We start from the raw sequence: 23,419 nt of genomic DNA, 5'->3' as shown, positions 1-23,419 counted from the left end.
ATTTGGATGATGGAAAAATGGGTGATAATTTTAGTGTGGTCAATCTTTGTTGATGTAAATTTCTTGTCTCTTTGATCGTTGACAATTGTTCGTTCATCATTTGCAGCGTGAATTACGTATGCGGAGACCCGTCCATTAGTATCATACACCTTTATATATAACTACACCCGTAATAATATAATATATTTTTATGCCCGTAATGAATCAACGAAAAACGCCCAGAGCTTCAGAAAACTCTGGTATAAAACGATCCAACGACCGAGGACCGGCTGGCCAAAGCAATAACGTTGTTTCACCGGAGCTATGCGATACAGGCTTCAGACAAAAGTTTATAGCGTGTTGAGAGTTTCATTCCCAATTTATAACCTATTATTATACAATACATACACTTCGTTCCCTTCTCAGTCAGTTAAATATTCCAACATTTCAAACCGCACGGTAACGCCCACTTGCCAGAAATACTGGATTCAGAACTGGTTGTTTTCATTCTTAACACATTTTCCTCAACCCATTTCCAGATTTCACGTAGCAGCAGCAGGAATTTTTTAGGACTAGCCACAGAGTCTTGACGACACATGGTCCACCTGCAGTTCTCATCAACAGAGCTGATCAGAGATTTCTTTTCACTCCAAAACCCTGGGGGATTCGAGAAGAAAAGCAGCTGACCTTCGTAAATTCATTATCACGCGACGTTCGTTCACGTGCTCGTCAAGCTGGATTCGAATTTCACTATCCGCCATCCGTTCCGCCCTATCTCGTTTCTTTGATTTCGAAACCGACACTTGTCTCTGTTTGGCCAGTAATTCGTCATAGGCAATTAGGGCCTGGAGCCCGAGCTGCAATGACTTTGCAGCGAAAACATGTGGTGCTGTGGGAAAGAAACCTTTTTTTCTCTACTTCACGGGACCCTCTTGTAGGCACAGTTGCACCGAGGGTGTCAAATTTTACCCGCGTGTTGCTGGCGGTTTTCCATTATAGCCTTTGCCTATATTTTTTCCGTTTATACCGTGCGTGGACGTTTCAGAAATTGTCAAATTTGCAATTAACAAAGTTGTGATTAACAACGTTTGAAACGCGGTAAAATAATTGGAATGGCATGAAATTAGTGGCGGAAATCGAGGAAAGAATCCAAGGAAATAGAACCTTATAATTTTCGGCGAAACTTGTTTCACAGCAAAGCAATATCAGGAAAAGCCCCATAGCCGTTTCAACGAAGCGATTATATTAATTGGTAAATAAAATAATTGTAACGGATGTGTTATTTAATTATATCAGAATTGGAATCTACGATACTTTTGGGGGATTTTTAACGGGTTTTCACAGAGCCATTAGAGCTGTGAGTCCTTTGATGAAAATGGGATTTCGATTTCTTACTGCCTGAAAATTGAATCCCGTGTCACATAGAAACCTTTTATTGTTTTGGTGCAACCGCGAAGGGATCGACGTTATCTCGACGTTGAGAACCCACGGTCCTTAAAATTTAAGACACAGTCAAGAGCCAATGGCTGGCTCGGATTTTATCCCTTCCAAAGCTGAGACCATGCATCCATCCTCTACGAGTTTTCAAGCTAGACTCGCCTCAGTTCAGCCCCAGTATCCGATACGCGAGCTGGTGCCTCCTGTCTTGTAAAAAAAAATTTTACTCCTCGGCATCGCGCGTGAATTTTTGTTGTGTCATGTACAAATATGTGTATCACTACAATTAAAGTCAAGGTGATTTTTACAAACCTTAAGCGTATCAATTAATTGACCCGAATTTTACCGGTTGAGAAAATACACAATCAGAAGCTTATCAAAGTTATTTTTGAAAACACTCAATTCTCAGAGTAACGAACAAATCAATTTACGAAATAGCTTTGTCTGAAAATTCATTTATAAAATTTCAAGTACCGTACCTAAGTCCTAACGGATTCCGATTGCTCACTAATGATTAACTGGAAATATTCTTGGGTACAACAGCTTAATCATTTCTCTAAGAAACGACTCTATAATTGTCAACCTTCTGCGTAACCATTATCAGTTGCTAATGGTTTACAAACGGAAATGAGTTCTGAAAGATCCATTTTTTTATCCTCGATTCTCAATTTCTCAAACTTATCTCACGTCCTTCTATTTTTGCACTAATGGTACTTTTTATTAAAAAGGGCTCCTGTGTCCGTAATTCTCAGATCATAAACCCCGGGGCCAGTTTTATTTGAAAAATGATTTGTATCGCGCTACAGGTAGCGACCGACCCTCACCCCAGGGAACCGGGCAATTATACAGTGTTTCCGACGTTCCTCCGACGCGTGTAACAATATTTCAAATGGAAAAGAATTTTCCGCCCTTGCGGGCTGAAAGGAGAAGAATTCGTTCCCCAGTTTTAACACGGGGAATTCGAAAGCTCGGTGCCCACGGTCACGTGTGAGGGATTACGAAACTTTAAATATTGACCAACGTGACTCTCGCTTATCGCACTTCCTCGTCTATATTCCCGTGCAGTCAGCCACCGTTGTCGTTAGCCGTCAGCGTTTAAGAGACAGTAGTTTTCTAACGCCTACCTCAAGATCCGAGACAAATGTTTATTTATTACGCGCTTACGTGCGTTCTCACAGTATCGACACGTCTGTTTCACCCCCTCTGCATTAGTTACTGGGCGTTAAATTTGATAAATCCTTGATCGGAGATATATATGTATACGGTTTGTTCTATGAATAGATGATTATTTTATGTAACGCAACAGTTGCCCCTCTTAAGACAAAGATCGTTAAAAATATAACGTTTCGTTCAGCGGTAGTGCGAGCCAATTTATTTTTGCTCGTTAACCTTTTAACACGATTTAAACTTCTAATTTATCGCATCAACCAATGGCTTGAATTAATTTATTATATCCAACTTACACAAGATTGCTCTCACTTTACTGCCAATGAGAATAATTATTATTCTTAACGAACTCGCAGTAAAATGATCGAATTGCAATCGAGTTTTTTCAGTTGTATTACACAGCGGGAAATGACACAATTGTAATGAATTCAAAACCGTAGGTAAAATCGATTGATACCTCGTTAATGCTTCACGCGATTCGAATGATTGTATAAGTTACGCAATCGAATTAAACAAATGTGATGTTTTTCTGTTACAGGTAAGCCAAGACGATTTTTAAACCTTTGTATCGCGGTCGACGAGATGTGTCGCGGTAAGTAGAGTGAAATTTGAATATGTACGCCCGTCGAAAGGTGAAACGCGCGTCACAACGGCCGAACGTGACATCGAAGAAGAAGAGCCGATAATCCGAACGCCGTGCCGAGTGCATCGTTTCACACTTGCGCAGGGATACAGGTTTAAGGAATTTTAACAAGTTCCATACTAAATTGCTATACGCTTCAATCATTCGCGGCAGTTACCCGGAGGATTGGCTTAGTTACCGCGCGTAGTTACCACACCTCTCCCTCTCACCTTCTTAACTCTCCTCCTCGCCGCCGCGGGAGCAAAGAGAGCAGAATGCGCCATCGGTATCATCGTAACAGTTACACGGTTTTAGTTTTATCATCGTTGTTTTTCTCCTACCGCATCCCATTTCAGTTTGTTATTCGCTCGATGAAGAACGGTAGCCGAAGCCGCGCGGCCGGCATGCGGCGATTCAACCGCCCCGATATCGTTCCGCGATTCCGCAATCTCCGTCGCATCTTTCCGCACGTACCCCGCGTGCATCTCGAACGCGCGTGTCGTCGTCTCGAGAAGGATTCTCCCTCCTCTTCCTCTTCTTCGCCTCATTCCCGGCATCCCATTACTTTGCCTAGATCGAAGATTCTTTACCGCCGCCGCACCGCAAGCAGAACCGAGGCGATCCGCAATGCGCTCCAATCGCATCAGCATCGTCGCCCTTTCGAATGCCAATATCAATCTCGACGGTAGCGGGAATCTGAGAGTTCCTTCTTTATCTTCCTCGTTCCTGGTCTTTCTTGCGTCGATCGAACTGGAACAGACAGCCCCGATATATTCCGGTGAAAATTTCCGCTCTCACCGCACACGACAAATAACGAGGGCTAAACGACTCGCGTATATGTATTATACACGGAGTGCCGGAAGTACGGATGAGACAATTTCCGGCCTAGAGAGCCGCGGTTTTGACGGCACGACGCAAAACGTGAAAGCCTTGTACCGATGATCGGTGCGATTATCGTGGCAAGGGTAGTTTATCGCAACGAAATCTCAGCCGTATCCTTTTCTCGCACGGCAAAAACTCACTCGAAATCGGACAGCTGATTAGCCGAATCCTTCGAAGTTTAGTCAGAAACCTAGTCACTTTACCGAGTGACCAGCAACTAATAACTCTCAAATAACTTTGGCGACGAACGAAGAGTTTTTGGTATTAACTACGAGCTCGGAGTTTCTGCTGCGAATTCAATCGAGCAGCGAAGACGTGTATCCCGCGATTCGCGAGAACGCGGCGAGTTTTCGCGAACCTCCATTCCAGCCTTCATGCAGCTCTAAGTCGCGAAGCGCGGCGCGCGAGCAAAGTATCGGTTACGCGAGTTACGATGATGGTCCACGTATTACTCGCCATCGTAGTTATGGTAGATGCAGACGTAGCGCAGCCCGGCTACCACTGGTAGAACCGACTCGAGTTTGCGTGTACCTTGTATCCGGTATATACCAAGGCTACGGTCATATAAATTAGTGTAGCCTCTAGGTACTATTACAAAGGTTCTCAGTCCGCGGAGCACCGCGTGTCTGATCTAGCCGCATGTATACCTACGGTGCGTACCATAGAGTTCGAGTCGAGAAGCGCACCTATTTTCGATCCCTTTTCACCGTCCCAGCCTCTCGATACACGCCTCGGATGAAGAAAATAATACGCGCTGAGATACTTATGTAATGACATGTGACACGAATACCCTCCACACGGTATAACGTGCCCCGAAGCCGCCGCCGCCTCTAAACAAGGAATAATTTGTTTACAACGGGGTTATTAATTCCGCGGAGCAGCCAGCCGGACTGCAGGAATTTCACATCTCGATACGCCTGTGTAACGGGGATGAAAAATTGAAGTAATTATGGCGTGTCGATTGGACACGCTTAGCCCAGATAGATAGGTGGCGGACGATGCCGTGAGTGCAACCGAGGATCGTATAATACCCGGTTTATCCGTGCAGCAACGTCGTTACGCCCGCGGTAATCCCTGCACAACAACCCGTCTCTTCGTTTCATTTATCCACAATGCCGAATTCTCATTTTCCCTATTTCTCGTTATATTATCCCTCTCTCGTTGTTTGTTTTTTTTTTTTATTTTTTTTTTTGCTTTGTTTTTTCTTTCCTGTTCATTTTTTCCAATCACATACCCGCGGATAACTTTCCAGAGCTGACCTCGTTCTTGGTTCAACTATTCACGCGGCCCATATCGTCGAATGTCACTAATTAGTTATAACTACGTGGAATGTTTTCAAAAACGAGGAACAAATAGCTTGAGCACCGCAGTCGTGAATCACACACCGTACTGTTTCTATCGTAGTAAAGAATTTTCTTCACCTGCTTGTGCCCCGCCCGTTTCGCTCGTGTTTTTCCGACTATGGTATATATATGTATAACATTATACAAGAATGTTACGCATCAACGCGCACGTGCGATTATATCTGCTTGTTTGTACGAATAATTCCGAGATGCGGGTGAAAATTGTTTTCCGGATTCCGTAACGCTTACGCGAAAATACTTGTATCAACTGTTGGTACACGGTTATTCCATTGAAAATGTATGAAAATTTTGAAACGATTTTTACGTCCCGCGATCTAACGGCTGTCGGAAAATTGTCATAGTAGGGAATCGCTTATAGTTTCTCGCCGAGCTTTTTCAATTAATTTTAGTCGAGAGCCGTCGCCTAGCGGCCCCCGACGCACGTGTGCATCCTTCAACGCGGCCTATACTTGGCATGGCACGCTGCTAGAGCCACAGTGTCTCGGTTGTGCGCCAGCCAGACGCTTCTTGCTGCATTTTGCATCTCGGACGTTGCACGCGCCGCATCATCTCGCTGCACTTGCTGCCGGTCGTCGAGTATTAAAATACGAATGTTGGCCGGTTGATTTTTCGCGAATCTTACCATCACACTCCGATACGGTGTGCGAATACAGGCAAGAGCGGCTTACAATTAGTCATAATCCCAGAGAAGAGGAAACGCCGATTTTTCACATGCGGAGACACGAGGATTTCATTGCGAATTATCACTCCGTGAATTCTCCAATGAGATGTGGTGTATGGTGTAAAGATTGTACAGTGATGTGGTTCAAGTTCCACAAGGGATATTACAATGTTCAAAAGCTTCATCAAGATTTGGTGAGTCCCTTTAAATTCTCGTGTAAATTTGTCAGAGCCGAGTTTACCGTTACTTACCTCTTACCCATAATTTCATACCTGAGCTGCATAGCCACCCTTGTCCGATTTACCGTTACTTTACACGTTTAAGCGTTCAAACTTTATACCTGCAGCGATAACTGGAAACTAGCTTCTGGTCTTGAAGGCGAGAAATCATATTCTTAAGTCAGAGCTGAGGCGAGCCACGCTATCATAACATGATATTGAACTGTCATTGATTGCATTTCAATAAATTACTTCCATCGTGAGTAGGTATAAATGTTCCATTCCAAGAAATTGCACTTACAAGCGATCAGTAGAGCTAGCTCGGCCGCGATTTGAGCCGGTGATAAGTTCTGTTCGTTCGAAGCTTATATAGACGGGACAGAATTTTCACGATCTTGATAGTTAATCATTATCGCGATACTCTTAGATGCATTTTCTCTTCGTCGAGGTGCCGACGAAACCAATTTGTCACCCCAATCACCACCGCAGCACCCTCGAAAACCCGACACTTACGCGGCTCGAAAGTGCAGCCACTTGTGAAGGAGAGTTCCTGGTGTGAACTTTGAGGACGAAGATTTTTTCCGTTAGTCAACGCGGCTCCGACGATCCGACGATCCGACGAATGACCGGGGTGTTATTAACCCCGTAATTATAGCCTGCACGCAGTCATGCGGATTGCGCATGTATCGGACGCATTCGGTGCACTCCTACGATCCTGTATGCATGGCAGGGCGTATTACACCGGGCGTGTACAAAACCGCACCGCATCGCACGCACTCAAGCAAGCGAGGAGGGTACTGTTCGGAAGCTTAGTGCTATCGCCCCGATGCCCGTCCGCTTAGCCAAGCGTGAGATAGTCTGCTTGGATGGGTTCCAGTTGGTTATTTCGATGCAACCGCTCCCTTCCCTGCCCGCCCTCCCCTCTCCTCATTCTCTCCCTCTCTCATCGGCAAATGGTCCTGCACTTCTATTTCGGCTCGGAAGCTCTTCACGTAAGCGTATCCGGTTACGGAAATAAAAGTATAAGGTAAAAATAGAGACCGACTTGTACACGCTCGTTCATCGGGATCAACCTTACGTTGCTAGGCCATCGTGGTCGGGATGAACTAGCTTTGCACTCCGTAACGAAAAGTCATTTATCGGATCCATGGATGAACAAAGAGACGAATAATAACTATCAGACTTTTTTGGAGGACGCTCGGAAGGGTGGTTTTTTCTAGGGACTCGAGTGTCTCGAGAACTTTTTCTAACGCCACTGTTTTATCTTAGTCGGTGATTAACGGTTCAGAGAAATCATTTGACTTATGATCTTTTAAATATTTTGGTGATAAAATGCTTTTGTTAAACAAACGTGATTGATTCTTATCCGAAAACTTGCAACAGGATAATTATTTACTGAAATATTGGTAGCTAGAGAATTATGTGAAAAGTATCGAAAACTTTTATGCACACCTGATGTTAGGCTAACGCCGTATAAATAGGATATAGCAGATTTGTGATTTTAGGTTACGTAGAAGTGGAAGCTGAAAAGAATTTCTGGGTGACCCAGGATCCTATGTTAACCCTAAGTTTATTATTCGAGGAAGAATTTACCCCGAGAAAATAGCTGCCAGACTTTTGACGCAATCTTATATGGAACGAGGCTCACCCTGTAATCAAAAAGAGTGTGAAAAAGGGTCCCCGAAATACGCAAACGTGATTGAGTGATACCGGTTGTTTAGCAAGATTCAAAATTCACACCTGAATATTTATACGCGTTTTAATCGCGAAGCGATCGTCGTGCACAAACTGAGCAGACCAAGGGGTCGAAACGGTGCAGCGAAACACACCGAAGAGCGAATCTAGTGTGCAACCTAGCGAATCGGATTCGGTGATTCATACCTGTCGTCTTCGAAAACGTGAGGATGCAACAGGGGCCTAGCTAAGTTTTGTTGGCCGAGGGTCATTGTGTCCTTCAAACACTCGGTTCATCCCTTATACACAAGTTGCTGAAGAGCATCTCATCAAAAGTTTAGCAACGCACCGTTGGGCGTAGAAAAAAGGCGGAACTCGTACTATTTCCTTTCCGCATTTTACATCTGAATAGGTGCGTGCATTCCGGCTGAGATTTTTAAGAAGGGTCTGAACGTACCGAGAGATAGAAATAGGAAGCTATTCAAGTCATCCATAATTCATTCATTGATTACCTTCTTCTGTGAACCTGCTCATTTTTACCGAATCTAATTTCGTCTCTCTTCTATAAGTACATTCGGTAATCAGTGGCGACAGGTATACAAAGGTTCAAAACACGTGACACGGATTAGGCGGCCAACTTACGCATGTAAAATATCAATTGCTAGAATGTGTCCTCCAGCATTTGAGGAAGGGTCGATGGAATGTGGGAAAATTTTAAAAACTCTTATTTGTTTCTACGGATATATTCTAACGAGTCTTAATACTTTGAGAGCTGTAAGCCGCGGCTTAATTCTTTTTCCTATTTCTTCTCCTCCTCCTCCTCCTCCTCCTTTTCCTTCCTAAATGTTATTGCTTCTTTTTGTTTGTCGTCGGCCCCTCTTGTGGAATCTTTCGAAATGGTATTTTCGTTAACGAGTAATTGATTAGTTAACTAGCCAGTGTAACTATCCGTACCATAAGGCGTGTGGGTAGGTATATACATATACATGGGTACGCAACGACGATAAGCTCTAACGATTATTATTACCCTATTTAGTGAGCGATGGCATTAAACGATCGTAAAACTTTCTACATGCGGTAATCTGCACCGTTGAATAAAACGGATTATTAATTAAATAACACCAATAATGACCGAAACTAACAGTCTGTAACGCCGAGACATACGTTCTTTACGTGACATAAACACCATGGAGACGATTTGACTCTGAGAAATATTCAAATACTGCGACCTTATGGGGGGGGGGGGGGACGTCCGAGCAATGGCGAATTAACGCGAGAAAGATGACGCGAGGAAGTGTACGTATGAGATTGGAATGTACACAGTTATAATACACATGTAAATATACATACCTATAATATACCACGTTCGAAATTTAAATGTAACTGTAAACCGCAAATAATTACTACCGAACGCCGGGGTATAATACGCTTGCACTCGAAGACTGGTTATTCTGGACTTAAACTAGGCTAGGTTAACCAAGGTTAGGTTAAGTCAAGAAGGTTTATATGCCGAACAAAGCGTCGCTAACGGCTTCTCCGTACATAACCCGCATTAAACGTATAATAAGATCGAACCGAGGCCCAACCCAGCCACTGGAACACGCCAGATTTTATTACGTTCAGGTGTAAGTGTACCGCGGTCAAGTATGCCGTATATCTTACAGAACCTGGACGAGGATCAATCCGCGCTGTAGGTGTACGCGGATTACAGATGAGTGATACTTATCGTCAGGTACGTACACCTACCTCTGTACCTAATGAAATGGACGAAGGCAGAGCCGCCGTTCCTCTTACTACGACTCTTCGATCCGTGAAAGAACGCACGCCGATCCGATAGGTAAGCCATACGATAAATATGCGGGACGGATGACTGTGCAAACATGACACAGTCTCGCTGCAACATTAACAGCTCGCGGCACTTACTACCGTGTATCGATACTGCACAGGTATGTGGAACTCGATATCGCCCGACATGTCGATATGCAGTCAAACTGTCCATTACAACCGAGTGTACGCAGGCAACCAGCCAACCTGTTCACCCGCATCGCGTTATTCTATACTCCCAACGCATATACGCTTATACGCCACAGGTCTAATTGCCTAGCGTTCCACCGTCACTGATAATTTGTGTTAGTTTCTCTTTCTTTGCGGAATTTTACTCCCCCGAGACTTTCTTTGTCGACTGCAGAAACTATAATTTTCTGCTGCCCCTCCATTACAGTGCCGGTTGTGAAAAACTCCTTGCAGCTCTATGCACCTTGCAACGAATGTGCATGTTCTAAAAGTATTTTTTTTTTCTCTCTCTCTTAGTCACTTGTGAATTTTTCACTTCGTAATTCTGGACGCCATTTTGTGCACCTATTTTAAACCCAAAACCGGCTCGTCGGTTAATCCAGATTATACTTCGGCTGGCCATTCGATTTTCTTTACGGGGACGTGCACTGCACTGCCGGACTGCATGGAAGCTTCTTAGAATCTAAGAATTGTAAAATTACACCGAGGGTCGAACCCCCGCCGCCCCTAATTTTACTGCCAGGCAACTTGTAGGTATATTACCGCTACCCCCACAATGCAGCGATCGCAATGTCTCTCTTAGTCTTCAGTCTGGCGGCGTACCTGCGGAGTTCAAGACGTGCGTCGGTCTCTCGAACGTGGCTCAAACGACTTTGACACTTTCCCTCGGAATTTTAACTCTCGATAGTGCGTTGTCATACGAATAGTGAGATGTTCGGTGCATCGACTTTGATTAATAAAAATTTCATCATGTTTATCGTCACAAGTTTCAATGTGTAACGAAACTGCACAGGATCTCGCGGCGAAGGAATCTATGTGGAGTTACGTCTGGCAGAAACTCTTCAATAACAGCTATCAGGTCAGGAAAATATGCATACGTGACGTTTAAACCATAATTTATTGTGAAACTATCGATTAATGGAATTGAAATATTTGAAAATCGACTGTGAATAATTAAAATGAATTTGAACCGCGGCAGTAAATTTTTCTTTGCTGTGTTTTTTTTTCTCTCTAATGACAAATGTAGGAGCTCATGATAAGCATATAACATAGCATTTATTTGCGGAGATTACAGGAAACGTTGAACTTTGACCTGGAATCGAATGTAACTCATTACTTGTCACCGGTAGATCCATGACGTAATTATTAATAAACGACCCAGTTGGCTGTGTACCAACTTCTTGGGAGTTATTCTGCGAACGATTTCCGATAAAATGAGAAGTTTGGCTCGCGAGAGAGCCGCGGATATAAACTGCGAAGACGACACGAGACTGAGCTGTCGTTTGAAGTTATTTCGAAAACTGGGCTGGTGCATTGACCGGCAGTCAGTCTTTGGCGCCTCCTTCAGGCAGAGATCGAATTTTTATCACCTTCTCGATATCACGCCCGAAAGGATGATTTTCAGTTTGATGTTAGCCGCCGTTACACCAATCGGGCCCTTTTCATTGCACGCACATTTCCATTTGTTCTAAGAATTTCGAATTTCATACCTTGCACTTGACGATATCCATGCTCATCAACTTTCTCTAGCGAGGGGTATAAGCTGCTAATACCTCGCGCGTAAGGCTCTAAGTAAACGATGTAGACCGGGGAACCGATTTCATTTCCAATCACAATATCCAAGCAATATATGTCAATCAAACCGGATTGCAATATCGGTACTCATTCAAACCAGTGTCATCGTGCGTGTATGATTATTTTACCGCTCACTGACTCACATATTATGCCTTTATAAGTCGCTGGAATGAAGTCCATCGTGCGATATCTTTGAAGTGAGGTGATTTATCTCGAGTCACTTAATCGGCGAATAACAATACGCGGGAGAAAACTGCTGCACAGGAACAGTAATATAAACGTGATACAACGATCAATGACAACTTGAATTAGGTATGCACAGTGAATTAGTCGGTCGATTTTTTCGCTCCCTTTGCGCGGTTTTATTTTTTTCTCAATCTCAAATGAATAAAATAGGAAGTATAACGTAAGCGTTACAAATGGAACGGTGATGACAATGGCCGAGGAATTTGCATGTGGTACAACGTGAACTATAAATCGAACGATTCAACAAAGTGTTGCGTCACCGTTCTGGCATGTGCGAAGATAAATATCATTGACAAATACTCGGAGTCAATATTTTCCTTAAAAGGGATAAAGGTTTTATCACATCTGCCAAGATTGCGCAGGTACCAGTTCGGGGTCACCGGTTATCGAGAAAAGGACGAGATGACTTTTCAACACCAAGGATAGAAAAGGAACAGGTAGCGAAAGTTTTTGGTCTAAAAGCTCATTCAATTACTTGTCTCGGTCCTACCGAATCTCGGGTCATCTCCGGTATCTTTCACCGTGGCACAAAGTGCTGGCCTATAAACTTCACACGGGAAGATCGTTCCAACCATTCGGCGCCCCGACACTCGAAAAACGCTTCTCGACGACGCCCTTGAAGCCGTCTGGTCGATTCAAGCTCTCAGAATGAGTTTTACTCGCATTCTTGCGATGACTAAGCAAACTTCAATTTTACTCACAATCAGACCGGAGCTGCTGCAGCAGGCAGCAAGACTAAAGCGACTGTCACGACGCCAGCCAGCTGCCTCCTTACGCACCGGACACCTCTTCCCCTGTCCCGGTTACATTACGCGCAAACCTGCACCCAGGCATACCTGCTCGACAAATCGAGCCCCGAGGGATATTCATGCCTACAAGTTGATTTCACTTAAGTTTATTCAATTTCCCGCGCCTAAGGGGACCCGATCCCTGCGTCGCGGCGTCGTTGCATTGACGCGAGAGCCGCTGGAGATTACTTGCACTTAATGCAGCCGATAGACGTGTGCCTCGTACCTACGTGCCCACCCATCTTCTGTCGTAACAGCGACCTAATATCACCGATGCACCAAGCAGCGGGCTGCTGCAGCACTCTGACAACGGTTGTCACGTTCCGGAGAATTTATCTGCGTGACCTTTGGTCACATTGAAATTTTCCGAATATACTGGATGTACGCGGTGATGGGAATTGTGGACACGCTACAACGCGGACGGCGGAACGCTGCGCGGATGTACCGCGGGGATGTACGAACCCACTGATTCATCTTACACGGGGTATAGAGGACTTACGGAGAGAGGAGAAGCATATTTATGGGACAGGATAGACGCCGATAATACAGGCATGAATAAAGTTCGGTGAAAAATTAAGAGCTGCCCGGCTACTTTGAATGTCAAAACTTTCTCCGTACATGTACTATTCTAATTGCCTCGTCTATATTTAAAGCTTCCTCAAGGCTGAAGGCGAAACGTACGCGAGGCAATACATGCCTTCCGTTATCGTAAACACCTGGCATCGTATTCGAACGGTAGCGCCACTTTAGGGACCGAATGACAACGGCTGTTGATCAAATTGTACTTACCTCTGCAACCTCACTCATAATTATAATCTCGACAATGCGCGATTACCTGCGATCGTGATTCCTTTCGTTTCTTTCTCTATTCCTTTCTTTCATTCTTTCTTTTATCTCGTTTCAATCACGTTCCTTTAATCTCCCGATCTCTCCAGCCAGGTAACGCAAGCCTTCTCATTGTCCGCTGCAGGTAGTCCGAAGGACTGCCGCTGACGTGTTCGGCATGCAATCGTAAACGACATGTGCGCGGTGTATCCACTCGGACGATTTTGTACGTTTCCAAACGCGTTTCCACGTCTACGGGTATCAGGTTGTGATCGTCGAGTGACAAGTGCGCGGGGTGAATAATTTCCACTTTTATGGTCAAGCCTGCGGTATGACTGGCCGCCGGTGATATGAACGCATGCCTTCACGACACCGTCCGAGTTGGATACTGTCAAGTTTAATCAGTGGCAATTATCAGCGTGAACCCGCCGCGAGCTTCAGACTTATTGGCAATTATCATCCCGCTGCTCTCGCACTGAACTGGATGGTGCGGTCAATTCTTGAACGTCCTACCGCAGTTCAGTTCTTCTTCGCATTTCCGCGATATAGAGCCTCGCATGGATTCGCCGTGCGCCGGCAAACCCAGCTTCTGCTGGTCCGAATTGCCCGCAGTGAGGTTAACCCTTGGCTGTGTGTAAGTGCGCTCCCGTCGCAGAACACTTCCTAGTTCCTGCTGGTCTTCTCGGTAATCGTAATCCTCGCTGCTGCGCAGCTCTTTGTCTGCTCGATCGTCCGAGGAGAACAATCGCGGTGACTGCCGTGCGCCGAAGTCAGGATGAGAGAATAAAAGCACCTGTTTGCAGTAAATAGTCGATCACTTCCTGCTGCAGGCATCCTTTCCTTGGATGCACCCCGGGGCGTGCTATAGCATCCAGCCAATTACCGTCTATCTTGCCTTAGAAAATTCCCGTTTGTCGGGATTTTCGGTAATCTTTGGTCCTTTGACCTCGAGTTTTACTTTTACTCACTCACTGTACCGCCTGTTACTTAACAACGCTAGGATAGCGCGCTAGCAGCAAACGACGAGTGCATGCCTCGGCATGGGATGGATTGAGTTATAGAGGTGGACAGGCGTCAATCACAATCAAAGAACGGCTGGCGCGACGGCATCTTCGACCTCGGATAGCTACCTGATAGATTGTCAGGGTGATGGAAACGGCGGAAGCGTTTGCCACTGCGCGAGTAAACCTTTGAACCTTTTTTCTATACGCCTGTGTAACTTTTCAAAGGTTTGTTCCTCGGCATACTTCGAGCATTTCCCGTCGAAATCGACTGTCTCAAAACGAAATTGCGAAACACCGCGAACGCAATCAAGAAGAAATAGCAAGGGCAGAGCGAGTGTGACGCGTAGCGCTCGTAACGCCCGAAGGGTTCCAACGATTTTTTCCCCTCGCAAAACTGCTGCCTCCGCAGCATGTACGTACGGCATGTTCAAGAGAAGGAAACCATTTTCCATCGTCTCGTCAAAGCGCGCCAAGTGATTCAACGAACGGCTCGGTATGAACCGCAACTGTGCATCGTCGATGAGACTGCTATAAGCCATTGAGACGATGATCAGGGACGAGATGCGTATATTTGTGCGTAAACGTGCTCGAGGGCAAATAACACTCCGGCGGGCCCCAACGTGTGTGCTGATCGCTACCCGGCCCAAGGACACCCACTAGGGCCCCCCAGCCTCTCAACTATTATCTCGTATGAGTAAGAAGTTTCTTCTCTGCAAGCACTGTGTATAAGGAGGCTCTAATGTGTAGATGTTGTGTTTACCCTTTTTGAATCCTTGCTTCCGATGAGAAGCCACGTAAGACAAGCAATGCCGTCCAATGAATGATATGCGGATGTGCAAATCATTTATCTACGAGAGAATATTTGTTGAAAGAATGTAAATTCGAAAAATTGGTGATTTCGAAAAATTAACGACGGAGCCAGGAATCGAACCTGGCGTCTAGAGATGCTTGACCGGAGCCTTACTCCACTAGACCACCTAGCCACCCTGACTCTGTTGTCGTTAATATCTCTCATCACCAGGGAGTTCGAATTCGTTTTCCTGTGCCCGTTATTATCTCGTATCTCGCGAACGTCGGATTTTCGCCGACTGCAACGCCCCTCCGACACAGGGTGATACTCCCTGGAGCAGCAGTACTCCATGTGTTTAAGTGACACCGATTCTACTCACGTATCTGCACGTCTTTTACCGAAGATGGATTAGTATTTGGACTCTATTTTTGAAAGAACCAATTCTCGTGCGTGGAAACTGCCAAGGCTTGATCATTGATAACCATAGGCAATTCTACTCAACAAACTCGATAAAATTAAAATGTTTATGGCTGTAACGCGTATTGCTAAAGACCAAAGTCCAAACAATTCTGGGAAATTTCTTGTCGCATGGCACCGGTGATGCGAGAAATCGACATGGTGGTGGAGGAAGAATCAGTCTCCAGTTGGTGCCACGGTGCTGATACTAGTTGGACTTACGGTGAGTCGAGGTGATCCCATTCACCGAATTCTTTTCTTTCATTGGCGCCATTTGCGGTTGAGCAACAAAATTCTGCGACACTGTTATACTACTTGTGAATTCTGGTAATGACCTTCGGACACGTGATTATAGCTTAGAAATAGACAGCGAGGTTCCATTTTAAAAATGTTCATGCCCCGAGCCACTTCTCTCCGCACCGTTTGTTTCCTAATTGCTTGCCGTGATATTGTTTTCGCTGGAATTTCAAGCGAAAAAAAATCACTTCTACGTACCTGATTATTCTACCTGGGCAATATAAACGCCGCTGCTTAGCGGTAAACATCGTATTCTATACGCACTGGGTATACCTACGCATCCACAGCATAGGCCGCGCAGAGTTTTGGGTTAGGAATTTTAACGGCAGATTCAAAGTTCACGACACCTTTTCTCCCCTCCATCTTAACTGCCAACTCCATAAGCGTCGGTAGGAGCAGCAGCAGCAGCAGCTCGTCATTCGATTACGTAAATAGCCTCGAACGTAGCTTGATTGCCAAGAGGAGGCCGCAATATTATACATCGAAGAAGTCAATCTTCCGCACTCATTGTCAAAGCTTAAACTCCAGTCCCGTACTTTCGGTTCTTCTCGTCTCTATCCACGGAGTCTCAATATAATGCAATAATGCAAAACTGTTCGCCGTTATAATCTGATCCCTACTCGACGAAACATTTCCACATTATTCCGTCACATCTCACGCGGCGAGACTTCTCGGTCATATAGCAGTGCAAATCCCATTATAATCACTTATTACCGAGTGTCGAAGGTGGTACGTCATACGACCAACCACCATTCACCATCCAGCGTCGTTTGTCGTCGTATCTGCATTTATACCTGCAGTGGGTATTGCGAACAAACTACGTGTGTACGGTACTTTCAGACAAACCTGGAATCTAAGCCAAGGCTCTCTGCCACAGCAACGGAGCAGCTATAAGCTGCCTGCCTATTCGATATTTCACTACGATGTAACGCTTTTGATATAGTGTTATACCCGTGGGTTTCACGATACGACTCTTGACGGCGGCAGGCACGCGTTTACGTGCGTTAAACATCATACGTCTTCGTATGGTTCTCACGACGGCTCGTACGAAACTACCTGAGTACCATACGGCTCGTTGCATAGCCGACGTGATAAACGAGTCATTTGTTCATTCTTGAGGATGGATGCGATTCCCGTCTGCGGAGAGATGCCTCGGTTTTATCGTTAGCGCGTAAAACATACTGTCGAAACATTTGAGCCATAAGATAATTCCTTCCGCGCGTGAATTACCTCTTAATACTTGTAAGAAAGTCAAAGTAAATCCAGCCTCTTCCTTCACCTTGTGAAATTTTTAAAACACTACCATTGCCACCTGTCTACAGATTATTTTAAAACCACATCTCTCCGATCCGTCTTATCAATTATGAAACCGCAAAATCTGGCTCTCGGTATCGAGCGAATGTATCGAGGACTGGCAAATATACCCGTTAGGCGATAGACAGGTGTGTATGATATACTCGAACGTATAGATCAAATTCAGTGATAAAATCAAAGATACGTTGACGATGTCCGTTATCCTCGCCCGTGCCTGTAACGATAGGTATGTATTTAATACCAGAACCTGCTACCTGTTGCAAAATCCGCACCACGAGGTCCGCCCAACAATGCCAATCAGTGGTCGTGTATCAACGTGGCCCCGAGACCGTGGGGGACCCCAAGTTGGCATCGTGGTGGGGAAAACCAGGCGCTACCCGATACCCGTCCCATCGCTCATCCTTACCACCTGCCAGCATCGCTATCTCTCGGCAAGTACGGGGGGCATCGCGAACGTGCCGGGTAACCACAACGTCATTCCTTCGGGACGCGAGAGGACTCCAATCATCCGGTACCCCGTGCTAAACCGAGAAATAGATCTACTATCGCGTGGAATATTTTCACCCCGCCAACCGCAGGTCACGTCGTCAATCTACATGGGGGGTTATCCACGAGTCCGGGGAACTTTGAGGAGCGAGTCCCGGAGGACCTCTGCGTGCTTTGCACCCAGGGAATAGATCCTATGAGTCGCAATACTCGAGGCGATGCTGTATCTACGTTGAAAAAGATGATTGATTCACTAATGGCATCGGATCTTGTGTTGTTTTTTTTTTTTTACTTTTTTTCCCCCATTACGAAAGCGATTACCTCGCCGTCAATTAGCGCATTGAAATTGATAATGATAATTTAGTTACACGGCGATTAATGAGCGGGCTATTAATTTTGCTTCGATATTACACGTGGTAGGCACATGTATATTGCCACATGGTCAATGACTGGTAGTTTGCGATTACACCCCCGTTTGGCAAGTTATTAAAACGTCGTAATATCGATCAATTTTTACAGCCCGTAATATGTTTTCGAGATATACAAATTTGGACCGGTACAGTTGTTGTTGTTGTTTCTTTTTTTTTCTCAAAGATTTTTCTTGTGTGCATACGTGTTCGCGTTCTTTTTCTTCCTTACTTCATTTGTTGACCAGGCGGTAACACAGCCGTTGGTATGCAACGATCTTCGACCGGTATGTTAATCAGTGGCATGATGTTCGGTATGAAAATTAATACTGAGAATTACAGAAAAAAAGCAACACAATATTATGCCTTCCTATATATCATGTGTATAATAATAATTGAAATGATCCAACGGTGTCAAAAATCAGAAAGGTTGGGCAAAAATCTCACACATATAGTATACAATAAGCTTGGAGAATATTAAGCAATTCTCAGAGACGTTTGTAGTACGCGATTGCCTGCAAACGAATTGAGAATAATCAATCCACACCGTTGTGTTGATACAGGAATCCGTATTATTTTCCCTGTCGTACAATAAACTATAAACCGTACGATGTGGGTAATTGAGTTTGTTCCCATAATTAGTTTTATCGTGACATTTGTGTCGGCGGGTATGATAAGTCTTTGAGAGGCCGCGACGAACGAACGAACGAACGAACGAGCGAGCGAGTCGGGATCTCGAAACCCACGAAAAGGCAGCGAGGAGAAGATTTAGTTGGAATAAATAATGGTCGAAATCCCAAACGCGGAGAAATCCCCGGGTTTAAGAGAAACCCAAGGAAATCAAGGTGGTACATAACCGAATGAATGTACAAGATCGCGCGGCGCGTGTATGTTGCAACCCGAGAGACACCTGTTCAGTGTTACAAAACTCCGTCGAATACCATCCAGTCTCAGCAGCAGCAGCAACGACCAGTCGAGAGAGTATACCTACGCCACAAGGCGCGTTTAAACGGACAGAGCGAATGCCTTGCAGCCGCGGGACGAAACTCGAGCTAACCGAAAGTAACAAATTGAGTTATTGTTGGGTTGACCTGGCAAGACTTGGCCTCTGGTACACCGGCATTCTTACCTCGTCTCGAAGTGAGGAACGAACCTCTTCGGTCGTTACCCGGGGGAGTCGCCGGAGAGTCGGGGAGACAAGTTTTCAAGATATCGCGCGAAGATTGTACCGTTCAGCGCAGGGCGATCGTTGTCTGAGATCCCTGGTCCAGGAGGAGCCTGGAGCCTGCCCGCGACGATCCCGGGCGAATGCCATTATTCCGTTAACTACCTGAGCGCGGAGACACCTGCCAGGTTAACCCCTAATCTCGAGAGATCTGTACGTACCTAGTACGCCTAGATATCTGCGTATTCGCATCCCGGTTTCCCTTCCATCGCCCGCAGCACTAATCAGCGGTACTCCCTCGGTGTCCTTTGCACGCTGCACTGCCCGGTATCCGAACAATCTCGCCAGAGATATTCGTACTCCGACGGAGATGATATGTTGTGCCTGTGACGTCAGACCGTCCGCTCTACTCTCGCGGTGTTACCACACGCCCAACAGTTATTAATCCTCCTTTCAGATCTTATTTACGACGTAACTTATTATCATCTTGACGCCCGGTACGCATGAGAAACCGGAGCACATACCACCTCGTGAAACATCGTGTAGTATCGTATATGCATAACACGCCCTGAGAATATCGTCACGTTCACGCCATGCCTCTACGTATATCTCTCATCTATGTACCTCCAATTCGTAGATTAACCGTAAATTCTAACGGAGATTCTCATGCTTCTCTTTCAACTCGATTACTACCGATGCCGATGATGCTGCTGATGCTGCTGCACTGTGTGTGCTGGCGAATTATTCTTTCTGGGACAGGACCTCGTCTGCTCCTCATTCGACCCTCGAGTCTGCGAGGTGCGAAATGTAGGGTATCGAATCGAGGCGGTTATGCAGTTATGATTCAGAATGAGAACGCAAAAGAGATCGAATCGCGTGTAAGGATCTTAAAGTTATTCCCCAATTAAACCAAAACCGACTTCATACTTGTACTCTCGTGTGAAATATATAGAAAATGCTGAGAATCTTCCATCTTCAAGGCACAAAGCACTCGATCACTCTTCAAGACAATCTGTGTAAGGACTTGAAACGCAAACCACAACTACCCTATTTTCGTATCAACAACGTTGATTCAATATCTGTACTCTGGCATAATAATCCGGACGGACGTGAAACCGCAGCTGAATTGAAAACGAACGAACCCTGTCAGGCACGCTTGCATTGCTCGTACGCCTACCTTGTCGCAGTCGATACCTACCAGTACTGAGCAACGAATGCATTCTGTGAGGCTCAGCGCACACGCACGATGCTGCACCCTCTGATGGAAGTCAGTGCAGTGTCTGCCGAGATCAGCTGACCTTGGAAAATATCAGCTGTCGGTAGTAGAAAACTGTCAGGCGGAGAACTTCCTACCAGTATGAGGTGGCCGAGGAGACTGCAGCGAAGCACAGTCGACAGGGAGTTTAGCAGCAAGGAGTGTAACGGTGCTTCACGGATCGACGGACATACACCCGGAGAGACAACGCCGACCTTCGCCATTCACCACTGAACCTCGGTTACACGTACCATGTACCCATGCATGTTGTACGCAAATGCCGTAAAATATCATTTACGTTAGGGACGCGTCGAACCCCTCGCCCTGGCTTTTTGTAATTGACGTAACAAAAAAAAGATGGATAGTGAGAAAAGGAATGAATTGACGTTATCGATACTTATCTCTCGAATTATGAAACGTTGGTTTATATCAATCGATCGTTGTCACGCTACTGTCGCGAATCTCTGCGGCGATCTTTTCGAACGAACCACCTAAATGGACAGCGAGAATAAGTTCTTGATGATGTTTCTTTTTTTTGAACGACGCGAAGCTACAACAGGTGCTCAAAATTGATTAGTACATAATGTTATACTCTTCAAGATTTATTACACACTGTCTCGATTTACCTTTGAAAATTCCTAGGCGGATATAATATTCTAATCATCTCGGGGCCCGGCTGAGTATCGAGAAGTGGGGATATACAACTTCTCTGGGATTATGATTATGATTTGAACACCTTAAGGATCCTAAGAAAGTTCTTAACGAGGCTTTTTAATACCTTCTCGAAACCTAAACACCATCAACCGCGTCTGTGCAACCGATACGCGAAGATGGATTCATATTTCTAAACTTATCCCCGCACGCTTGAATATCTTTCTTTGGAGCTGGTAATTATATGCAAAGTAGGCTTAGTGCCACATTAGCTTAGCTAGATGGACATAGTTCTATCAAACGCTGACGTCGACCTCGTGCGCTATCGTTGAAAAAAAATAAAATAAAAATGATCGTATCTAAACCCCTGAACAATCTTATAATAAAACAATAGTTTCTAACCGATCGGTGCACAATTGGTTGGCACAATTTCTTTCTGCTCGTTACTTCCAGTTTTTCATTGAACTCTGTTTCTCTGAGTAAGTTTAATATACTTGCGTCACGCTGGCAGGAAGTTGTATAAATAAAAAAATTTCTGGGTCAACAACAACAGAGCACTGACATAACTCGAATATTGCGAAATACCGCAGCCTGATCACCGGAGGTTAGGACGATTGTATTATATCTCGGGTCGTTAGGGAAATAGCTCGTTAAAAAAGAAACTTGATGCTTGTAACAGGTGCACAGCAATTTCCATTACATCCACGCAATCGCGTGCATACCTACTGCAGCGAGGGAAAATCATTTCTGCATTACGAGTGGGCGGTGCTGTGATCTGCGAAACACTTCAGAACTGATAGAATAATAGACACGTGTGGAAAATGGTACTGGTAATAATTCCGACCGATTCATGGATCATCGCAGCGCGGCGTGGCGTTCCGATGAAATTATGCCGTATTATACGTGCTAGGTGAAAGTGTGCGAACGTCAGACACTATGAACGGTGAGAAAAATGAACGTGAGCTGAAGCCCTGCTCATTATCGTGGTAATGATGGGAAACGGCGATGGATGAAGCGAGAAGAAAATATGGGGAGGAGAACAGGGGAAAAATAGTGTTCCCTAAACTAACCAGGAATACTAAAACCCTCTCGCTTCAAAGCCGGAGAAAGCTGAAAACGCTGCAACGCGTGAGAATCGTCCGATGTATTATCAAAGACTGGACGTTAGCGATTCGTATTATCCGTAAATATTTGACGTTGCAAACACGGGGAAGGAACGCGGCCCTCCGTAGTCTCGCATTAGAAAATTTCTCGTTTCCGCCTCGGGAGACACATCGCGATCAGAGGTGCAGGTTTCAACTTTATCCCGTTTCTAAACGCGCCAAATGGGCGTCAGAACTGTCCCAAAGGTAAATGCTGAAACAGTTCGTTCGTTAACTTTCACGTAAATCTGGCGGACGACGCGTGTGAATCACGCCAAGGTACTCAATCTGCACGTGAGTTAACAAACGAGGTGTGTGACACGGGTAGGAGCAGTGAATGATCGTAGAGATCCGTGCCTCGCGAGACGATGTCCATTTTAAAACTGAGAAGTCGAGTGCGTCATCTTAGGAAGTAGTCAGATCTGAATTCGCGGAAGTCGCGGAATCGGAAGTTATGCCGGGGCATAAAAGATGAGCGTAGAAACCAGACGCGGACCAGTCGACAAGATGTAGTCTGTGAGATAGCCGGCGTCCCCGGGTCTCTAAGTGCAAATACCTACGTATAAGTTGAAAATAACCGTGTGCTAATATTCTGAACGGTATACGACTGTGGCTGAAAAAGGCAATCCTATCGTTTAGGATACAGTTAGTTGTCTACGCTAGAGTTGAAAAAAATTATCGTTGTTTTTGTTGATTTCTGAATGTCCGATGCTAAGTCGGGATCGAGGTGCTAACTTCGAACCCACACGTTCTGTTACAAGTACATTCGCTCAATAAACAAGTGTCAAACGAAACGCGTGCATGCCTACTCGTTGTAAAAGAATGTTTGTCAAGCGTGTGAACGTGTTCGATAACGACGACGGTTATGTTTCCGACTACTCTCAAAACTTTGCCAGCATGACGGTGCAGGTGAGTTCGAGTTATTTTCTTTTTCTCTCCCTCCCTCTCTCTCTCTCTCCTTCTCATAAGCGTACATGTGTAGCAATAGACGAGGGTTCAAG

The 23,419-nt window shown here is 45.2% G+C and overlaps 1 protein-coding gene across 4 annotated transcripts in view; it reads left to right on the top strand.

The window, feature by feature from the left end:
• The window catches only part of LOC124310123 (rho GTPase-activating protein 20-like), a 76,536-nt gene that overhangs the window by 42,248 nt on the left and 10,869 nt on the right, over positions 1–23,419 (top strand). The window contains exon 1 of one of the 4 annotated variants that reach the window (XM_046773786.1): positions 10,681–10,876. The exons of 2 other annotated variants lie outside the window; for them this stretch is intronic. In XM_046773786.1, coding sequence (XP_046629742.1) covers positions 10,790–10,876 — 87 coding nt within the window. In that variant the 5' untranslated portion in view covers positions 10,681–10,789. Of the gene's footprint in view, positions 1–10,680; positions 10,877–23,200; positions 23,328–23,419 lie in introns of those variants that run through there. One more of the 4 variants, XM_046773784.1, reaches the window with a different exon arrangement.

The sequence above is a fragment of the Neodiprion virginianus genome, chromosome 1, assembly GCF_021901495.1.
Source record: "Neodiprion virginianus isolate iyNeoVirg1 chromosome 1, iyNeoVirg1.1, whole genome shotgun sequence".
NCBI lineage: Eukaryota > Metazoa > Arthropoda > Insecta > Hymenoptera > Diprionidae > Neodiprion > Neodiprion virginianus.
The sequence above is the reverse complement of the archived record's forward strand: the minus strand, read 5'-3'. Positions and strand labels throughout refer to the sequence as shown.